This window comes from Eurytemora carolleeae, unplaced genomic scaffold (assembly GCF_000591075.1).
Source record: "Eurytemora carolleeae unplaced genomic scaffold, Eaff_2.0 scaffold1030, whole genome shotgun sequence".
In the NCBI taxonomy this organism is placed as follows: domain Eukaryota; kingdom Metazoa; phylum Arthropoda; class Copepoda; order Calanoida; family Temoridae; genus Eurytemora; species Eurytemora carolleeae.
Genome location: NW_019397527.1, coordinates 11618 through 21909, shown reverse-complemented (window position 1 = coordinate 21909; position 10292 = coordinate 11618). Strand labels below are relative to the sequence as shown.

The following is a 10292-nucleotide window of genomic DNA, read 5'->3' as shown; positions in this document are numbered from 1 at the left end:
ATCCGCATTCAGTTGATAGATAAAAATCAGCAGCTATAAACTTTTTTTTAAAGGACAGTGGCCCAAATTGGGTTATGTTTGCATTGCCCCTGAAATGAAGATACATGGGTTTTGAACAATTCAAAAATATCTTGCATCAGCATTGAGATAAAATCAGAAACTCCATGCACTTAAGCTGTAGAAAGCTTATTTTTAAAAAAGGACATTGGCCTTAAATGGGTCAGGTTCGGGTTGTATGGCTTTACAAACAATTTTAAAAATAATAAATTAACTAGACAGACGGAGAAGGTAACATTTATGCGACATCACTGGAACAACTTTGTGACCTACTAGCTCCTCCAGTTCTGATTTTACGCGTAAATTAGAGAAGATCGCTACATATTTGAAATACTTTTCAATGGGTCTTTAATTAGAGTTATTATGATTGAAAACATAAGATTACAATCTCAACTGCAACTAACATTATTTTGAAATGAACTGTTTATCACAAAAAAATTCAGTTAGTTTGATGTAAAATCAGGAACTATTATCAATTTGCAAAAAAAACTAAATTCTAATTATCAAATCTATAAAATAAATCTATAAAGCTTAAAATAGTAGTACACCTTAATAAAAGACAGAGCTGTACACAGGGGGAAGGGCTATGGGGGCTAAGCACCCCTGGACCAGTAAATTTTATGGTTTCCAGGTTTAGAATAATATTCAGGGCTAGTCTAAATATCATTTATCTATTGGAATAATATTCAGGGCTAGTCTAAATATTATTTATTTATTAGAATAATATTCAGGGCTAGTCTAAATATATTATTATTGGAATAATATTCAGGGCTAGTCTAAATATAAATTATTTATTGGAATAATATTCAGGGCTAGTCTAAATATCATTATATTGAAATAATATTCAGGGCTAGTCTAAATATCATTTATTTATTAGAATAATATTCAGGGCTAGTCTAAATATCATTTATCTATTGGAATAATATTCAGGGCTAGTCTAAATATTATTTATTTATTAGAATAATATTCAGGGCTACTCTAAATATATTATTATTGGAATAATATTCAGGGCTAGTCTAAATATCATTTATCTATTGGAATAATATTCAGGGCTAGTCTAAATATCATTTATTTATTGAAATAATATTCAGGGCTAGTCTAAATATCATTTATTTATTGGAAAAATATTCAGGGCTAGTCTAAATATCATTTATTTATTAGAATAATATTCAGGGCTAGTCTAAATATCATTTATCTATTAGAATAATATTCAGGGCTAGTCTAACTATCATTTATCTATTGGAATAATATTCAGGGCTAGTCTAAATATCATTTATTAGAATAATATTCAGTACTAGTCTAAACATTATTTATCTATTAGAATAATGAAGTAATAAAGATTGTTTTTATCCCATTTTTAAATAATAAAAATTTTTGGTGGGGTTTTCGTGAAAAATCTACAAAGTCTTACTCAAAAATTAATTTTCAAATAATTTCTTTTTATAAAGTTATGAAAAATGTTGGCTGTGAAAGAAAATTGTTATAGATAATAGCAAACTTACAGAGATTGCAATTATTGCATATTTTTGTGGAGTGCCCTAAAAAAAACCTAACAACCCCGAATGTTTGATACATGGATGAAAATGAGGCCCAACTCTTACAACAGCTATACTCTAAAAAAGTTAATAAAAACTTTTTCGCCATTGATAAAGAATAGCTTTCTTGGGAAAATTGATAATACTGCTTCCAAAACAATGGTAACGATTAAAACCTTTTTCAAATTAAAATTGTACCTTGTTCCATTCTTGAGAGTCATAACCATTATAAACCCTCCTCCCAGTCCCATACTTTGAGAGTTCACAACTAAAAAACAAGGTATATATTTAATTGTTGATATTTTCTTAAAATGAAATACTTCATTCAATTCCGATTTCTTTCTAAAGTTTTTTTTTAGAACTTTATCGGTCGATAGATTATTTGAATTTTTACAAAATTAATTCTTTTAAGGAAAATAATAAGAAGAACCTCTATACCTAGAAACCCCGAGATTAATCCAATCAATCAATTAAGCAATCTATGGTGTTTGATCAGAGACTTAAAGCATGACCCTCAATGCACAGATAACTTCATGTATATAAGTCATAATTAAAACACTGTTTCTTTGTAAGATTTATTAAAGGATAAGTTTAGGGAGTGTTCGCAATGAATGATGGGGGTTGGGGTAAAGGCTAAAGTCGAATCGAATTTGACAGATAGAAGTAAAATCAGTAGCGATCACCATCGAATTCTATTCAACGTTAGCGACATAATTACCGTGACAGCGCGTGCGGTATGAATAGTATGAGATTAGTGCTCCCGTATCACATTATTTTAAAACTAAGATTTAAAGAATAACTCTAAAAATGAAGGGTCACTTTAAATTGAGAAGAAAATGATAAAATTCTTTATTAAGATTATTAAATAACGTCGACATAAAACGTAAAAAGTTCTACAATAAATTAGAGAAGTCATGTATAGGAACATGTTGAGAAAATGAAAATTAATCTTATCATCGAAAATAAGTAATCTTGTATCCACCCCCAAAGTAGGAGTTTTGAACGTCGAATATTTCGCTCAAAGTCAGGATTTACAGATCTTTAAAAAATTTAATATGTCTCAAATGAATCCGAAAGAAGTTTTCCACAACACTGCATACTCAGTTTAACTACCTTACATTGCCGGTCACTTCCTTTAAAACGATCTAAACTTAAGTTACATCTGTGTCCCAATTAAATGAATTTGAGCCGAGTCTTGAATCCGACAAAACCGGTTTTCATTGAAGGCCGGATTAAATCTTAAAACCAACCATATTTAAGCCGCTTCTCAAATTTAAGCTGCGGCTCAAATTCTTTAAATTCGGCCTCTGGTAGTCTGTTATTGTTTTTATTTTCTTATTACAGAATGAGAGTGTAGAAGACGACTTGAAACTCTTCAAACATGACGATTCAAAGTCTTCTCTCTTAAATGTGAATTTTAAATGGCTTATTCAATGATTTGTCAAAGTATGACAGAAGATTATAGTTTCAGGGAATTATGAATATAAGGGAACAGACATGCAGTCTTGTCTCTGCAGTCCCATCCTTTGTGGGTAACCCTGCATAAAACTACCTGAATTGCAGTACATACTGGCTACAGCAGCATCAAAAGCATTGCCGCCCCGTATCAGTACATCATTACCAATCTAGAAATTGTTATTTATAAGATACGTCTTGAAATATTAGAATATTATAAGTTTACTAGCTAAAGTGCCCGGCGTTACTTGTGGGAACCGATGGGTTCTCTAAAATGTGTCTTCTGCCCATTCGGTCCATGGTTGACATACATGTCTATATCTATATATAAATTTGGCTTGTCTGTTTGTCTGTTTGTTTGTTTGTCTGTTTGTATCCAATAAACGTCAAAACGGCTGAACCGATCGGGCCCAAAATTTTTTGTGGGACATCTAGGGACCCCAGGGAAGGTTTATGAATGATCAAAATTTCAAATATTTGTCTCCATCAAAATTCGATCGTCTTTAAATTTTTTAAAATTTTGAAAATCCACGAAATTTTTTGTAAAAATCCGCGAATTATTTTTGTTTTGTTTTACGATGTACACAAAGAGAACATGTACACAATTGATTTAGAAGATGGGCGCGAAGCGCCCTCTAAGGCTAGTATATTTATAAACTAGCCGAAGGGCCCGGTATTGGCCTTAAAAAAATTTCGAATTTTTAGCCTAAAACATCCCCCGGCCATCCATGAGTGTCCACAAAAAATTTCAGCCCAATCGGTCCAGCCATTTAGCCGGCTATACACATGGGGATGTTGCAGGGACGTTAAACGCACAGTTTTTTACGTCCTCGCGACAAGCTTTTGAAGTCCAAATGACCAAACTTTTGACGTCCACATGACCAAACATTTGACGTACATACGACCAAACTTTTAACGAACAAATGACCAAACTTTTCATACACATTTATCCTACACTTAATCACAGAATATACACAACATATATTTATACAAATGTCTTCTTTTATTATATAGATGAGCCAAGAGCTTTTATCCATATTTCATCCCAATACCAGTTAAACCAATTTCAACTTAAAAATGCTTGCAAAGTTGCTGTAGAAAGCTCATTCTCACTTCGTGATCCGTAACATATGTTTTATCTTAGTAAAAGAGCTAAAATGTGTATATTTGACACGCATTTGCAAATGAATGTTTAAACAAGTGTCGCATCTAAATATTTGTCTAAAAAATATATATTTTCTTTTGTACTTTTAAAAGTTTATTCTGTTGAGGCCTTGAAAAAGTGAACTATTAACATGTCCGCGTGGACTATTAAACTATCAACTCTAAATAATAAAGCTCTTCACTCTTATATATATTATATTTGTATTTATTTGTAAATTTGTATAGATATGTAACAAATGCCTTACTCCAACATATTCATTCAAGTACCAATCCAGGTATAACCTTCTGTATCCATCAGTATCTATTAATCAAGATACCACCTCTGTATTTGTCAGTATCTATCACTTGAGATACAACCACTGTATTTGTCAGTATCTATCACTTGAGAGTTGAGATACAACCTCTGTATCCGTCAGTATCTATCACTTGAGATACAACCTCTGTATTGGTCAGTATCTATCACTCGAGATACAACCTCTGTATCCGTCAGTATCTATCACTTGAGATACAACCTCTGTATCCGTCAGTATCTATCACTTGAGATACAACCTTTATATTGGTCAGTATCTATCACTCGAGATACAACCTCTGTATTTGTCAGTATCTATCACTTGAGATACAACCTCTGTATCCGTCAGTATCTATCACTTGAGATACAACCTCTGTATCCGCCAGTATCTATCACTTGAGATACAACCTTCATTTTGGTCAGTATCTATCACTCGAGATACAACCTCTGTATTTGTCAGAATCTATCACTGAAGATGCAACCAATATATTTGTCAGTATCTATCACTCGAGATACAACCTTAGTCTGTATCAATTCAGAAACAACACTCTCTGTATTTCTTAGTCTGTATCTATTAATCGATACAAAAAAATCACTCTCTGGTTCTCTCCATGAGAACTAATATGTGTCTGAAGGTAATGAAACAAACCATGTCCGACTAATCTATATTTTGCGTTTTTTGGTACATGTTGAATTAATGAACGTAATTAAAATAAATTGTATGATAATGATATGACCCGATAGGTTTTCTCAGAACTTAACGAGCGTTATTAGGATACCGACAATGTTATAACGTAATATATATACTATATTGGTATGTCCAGGTTTACTACAATATTTATTACATAAATATATATATATATATATCATTTATAGTTAGCTATAACTGGCCAAGCAGATGGACCAAAATTGATGAAATTTTTTTAGGAAACCCATGGATACCCTGGGAGTAACATAGGCCGGGCACTTCCGCTAGTTATTCATGAATAGGGTTAATATAGTAATTGTTTACAGTCATGTGAAGCTCTGGCTTCTGGACTTTAAAAATATGCCTTAGAAATTACCTTTGCACATGGTTCAGAATCAACAGAAACAGCAGCGCGTTGAAATTTACCAAGCTTAGAGTAAGGTTGGAGAAAAGTTAGACCTGAAACATAATAAAAAAAAATCAAAGCTGGAAATTTATGAGTGTTATTTAGCTTCAAGCCGGGGTCAACTGCAAGTACATAACAGGGTTAGAAGATTATAAATTCTGGAACTGAACTAGGGTTTCCACGAAATGGCTAAATCTTTTGCGCAAAATTTGCTCGGTTTTGCGCTATTTTTTTGTGCAATTTGCGCAAAACTGGAAATATTTTTTGCAAAAGTTGCGCATGAAACAAAATTTTGGTTTTGCGCAATTTGCGCAAAACCACAAGTTTTACGCAAAATGTAACTTTTTAGGCAAATTGTCAAAAATTGATATTCTAAGCTTAGAATTAAACAACTGAAGATTTATTCCATGACGTAAAAAAAATATTAACATACGAGTATGATCAACGATTATACTACACTCAATTGGTTACTTCCAGTTACAAAAAGTTTAAATTAAGGGACTAAAATTAATAAAATAGAAATTAGAGAGTGTGAAACTTGGCAATATTTTAATCCTATTAAATAATTTCAAGTGACCCTTAAAAGCTTTGCCTAATCAAGTATGAATTATATTCATAATTTTTTTAATCAAATTTCTGAAATCTTTTTAATCTCATATAAATAATGCAAGAAAGTAACCAATGCCTGAAGAATCCACGTTTAGGAAATATGCATGTCCAAAACTAAAATTGTCGAGAAAATTTTGAGATTTGAACTCTTCTTAACTGTCATTGGTCAATTATGTAAAAGTGACCAATAGGAAGACATTCCAAAACAAGATTTCTCCAGAATTGAATTCCACGAAACACACACCGTCACCAACCGTTTGATTTTTACGAAATTTCGGAATTGCGCAAAACTCTAGTTGTGGAATTGCGCAAAACTTGAGTTTCGCAAAAGCGGAATAGGGCAATTTAGCTTGAAATGACTTTTGCAAATGATTGCGCAAATTGTTGTTTTTTTTCGCGCAAAACTGATGCGCAAATAAAGAAAAATTTTGCGAATGGAATCCCTAAACTGAACACTTACCACAAAATTAGTTTTCTTTTCTTTTTAGACTTTCCAGCCTTTATAATTTGAATATCAAAGGTACACAACTCAGGGGTTATAAAAACAAGAATTTAGATGCATGTTTTAACTGCAATACAGCCATTCCGATTAAGACAAAACGCCAAAAAAAAAAGAAAAAAAACATAAGCATGAAAACTTTCTTACAACTTTTTGTATTAAAATAAAGTTTTTAAAAAAATAATAAAATTGAATGATATGATACCTTGCTTGACATGTTGATGTCTACTAGTGCTCGTGTGTTCCTTAGTTGGCTCTGGCAGTACTTTGAACAAGAGGAAGAAAGAGAAGAAGATACTGCCCAGACAGGCCAGAGATATGGATAATCCTCTGATTCAAGATGATAAAAATATTAATTGTTTTGACATAATTAAACAAATTTTATCAGTCATATCAAATGAGGCGCAAAGAATGGGTAAGCTTCATAAAAATTTAAAAAGCGCTGGCTTAAATATTGAATATAATTTTAACAGGAGCCAACCATATTTGAGCCGTGTCTTTAATTTAAGCCGCGGCTCAAATTCTTTAAATTCGGCCTCAGGAAACAGGAAAACGATATATATATTTGATCTTTATATATACAGCAAAAGTTAAACCAGTAGCAATTGTGTGTTTCATGATCATTGGACCAATTCAAATCCCAACTTGAGTTTGCTCATTCACACCCGATTCCACTGCGAGTAAAGACAATTTTTTTAAAAATGCAATTTAAAATATATAGAAGGTTAAATTTTCCGGTACGACAATATGATTTCTTGGCTCCACTCGAGTATGTGAAAAGAAAGTTAATCCGAGGCCGAATTTAAAGAATTATAGCTGCGGTTCAAATATGGTTGGTTTCACTTAAAATTTTTTTAATTTTTCAAGATTGAAGCTGCGCTCAATTTGAAACCGGTTTTTGGTGCATTTGAGACGCAGCTTAAATACATTAAATTCGGACACTGGTTACAAATTTGAAATTCAAAACGTTTTTTCTACTTCATAACTTCTTAGTCTTTAATGAGAGTCGAGGACTTTTTAGCGTTACGTGCATATTCTACTTTAGCTAGATGAAAGAGTCAAGATAATTTCCATCATTTCCTAAATTTTCTAACAGAAGATGGTCTAGAGTTAAATAACAAGCCGCTACTTGGAGATTTCTTCATTATTCTTGTTTGAAACTTAGATTCGGAATGTTTTATTTTGGATAAAGTTTGTATTTAATCTATGATCTGTTAGATATAAACTTTTTTTGTTCTGAATTCACTTTTCTTTATGGAGTACAATTCTATTTTTTGGAGATTTTGAGATCCTTTCAGCCAATATTTATCTCCTGGGAAAAATAGATGCTCTGAACAGTTCTTGAGATTCTTCCAAAGAGATATGTCTTTTATCTGAGATTCTTGGGTTCAATGTAATGCTGTGGACTTGGAAAATAATCTAAATTGTTGTAAACATCTGACAAAATTTATTTAAACTTTAATAATAAACCTCAGACATTTTGAAATTCTAAAAAATAAAACATTTATGGATAATAAGTTTTAGAGGTGCATTCAGTAATTGATGATACCCGTTAAACACTGAACAAACTATTTCTTATTTCTAAGCTTTGCCTAACAGCAATTGTTGGTAAATAGCATTGTTTTGTAAAAACTAGACAATTAATATACATTATAATTTCATTTAGATTTGTATAAATGTTTCTACATATTTTGATTTAAGACACTAACACTGGACCATTTTTTTTAATAATCAGGCTGCCAGGCAAAGAGAGAAACAAGTTTACAGTTGCAGGGGAAAAAGGCAATACCAATTTTGTACGGTCGTCTCTGCAGTATTGTCCTTTACGACTACTAAAAGTATATTCTAAAAATGTTTATAAAACTTGAAGTACAAATCTCTGTAATTTAAATGTCTCTTTTACGCAAGCTATAAATATAACTGATCAAGTGAAGACCCGCCTGCAAAAGTCACGACACAAAAGACATGCCGCAGATATTAAAAACAAGTGTTTTTATTGTTGACATTGGCTTGAGTACCGGGTGACACATATTGAAATTGGCATGAGTGCAGGGTGACAAATGTTGACATAGGCATGAGTACAGGGTGACAAATATTAAAATTGGCATGAGTACAGGGTGACAAATGTTGACATTGGCATGAGTACAGGGTGGCAAATGTTGACATTGGCATGAGTACAGGGATGTTGACATTGGCATGAGTACAGGGTGACAAATAGTACAGGGTAACAAATGTTGACATTGGCATGAGTACATGGTGACAAATGTTGACATTGGCATGAGTACAGGGTGACAAATGTTGACATTTACACCAGTACAGAGTGACAAAAATTGACATTGGCACGAGTACAGGGTGACACATGTTGACATTGGCTTGAGTAAAGGGTGACAAATGTTGACATTGGCATAAGTACAGGGTGACAAATGTTGACATTGGCTTGAGTACAGGGTGACAAACAAAAATTGCGAAAAACAATCTACAAAAAAGAATTCTACAGGATTTACCAAGGATATACATTTTTTAGGATTCACAAGGATATTTATTCTACAGGATTCACAAGGATATGCATTCTATAGGATTCACAAGGATGTGCATTCTACAGGATTCACAAGGATATTCATTCTACAGGATTCACAAGGATATTCATTCTACAGGAATCACAAGGATACACATTCTACAGGAATCACAAGGATATACATTCTACCGGATTCACAAGGATATTCATTCCACAGGATTCACAAGGATATTCATTCAACAGGATTCACAAGGATATACATTCTAAAGATTCACAAGGATATACATTCTACATTCTACAGGATTCACAAGGATATACATTCTACAGGATTCAAAAGGATATTCTATCTAAAAGATTCACAAGGATATTCATTCTACAGGATTCACAACGATATACATTCTACAGGATTCACAAGGATATACATTCTACAGGATTCACAAGGATATACATTCTACAGGATTCACAAGGTATAGATTCTACATGATTTACAAGGATCTACGTACTCCACATTATTCACAAGGATCTACAGGATTCACAAGGATCTACATAATTCACAAGGATCTGCGCACCAACTTTTCCATGTGGAACTTGGCCATTAAGCCCCCTGTTTACGCCCCTGATCCATGACATTATTGGTGATTACTTTTCAAGATTCTTAATTATTCATTTAGTTTATTTGACTTCTATCCAGCAGCATCCTTACTTGTTTGTCATTTTGTGTACATCATTTCAAAATAAAATATCAGATTATTTTATAATATTGTTTTCACTATAATTATTAAAGATAATAATTCAAGAAAGAAACTATGATTAGTGACTAACAAGTTATGATTTTTGTCTGTTCAACGTTTACTGATTACTGAATGATTAAACAGTACATCTGTACCCTGTATCCCCCCCCTCCCCCCCTAAACCCTCTAATTATCACGTGTGAAATCTTAAACCCCTCCGGCCCCTTCCATCCCTTTTTTTGTTTGGACCAATGAAACGATAATTTTTTTGGTTCAACTGAGTACAAGACGAAAGGAAAATTTCGGGATTACATACGGTGGATAGGGCTGGGCACGTTCCAACT

At 32.7% G+C, this 10292-nt stretch overlaps 1 protein-coding gene across 1 annotated transcript; it reads right to left on the bottom strand.

Moving 5' to 3' along the window:
• Nucleotides 1–1285: 1285 nt before the first annotated feature.
• On the bottom strand, nucleotides 1286–8212 carry LOC111714729 (glutathione hydrolase 1 proenzyme). Its single transcript, XM_023489892.1, has 6 exons — nucleotides 7783–8212; nucleotides 6908–7032; nucleotides 5565–5647; nucleotides 3145–3217; nucleotides 1791–1860; nucleotides 1286–1319 (listed from the first exon to the last, which is right to left on the bottom strand). Exons 1-6 carry the CDS (start codon nucleotides 7845–7847, stop codon nucleotides 1286–1288), a joined length of 450 nt encoding a protein of 149 aa, XP_023345660.1. The 5' UTR covers nucleotides 7848–8212.
• Nucleotides 8213–10292: the final 2080 nt, after the last annotated feature.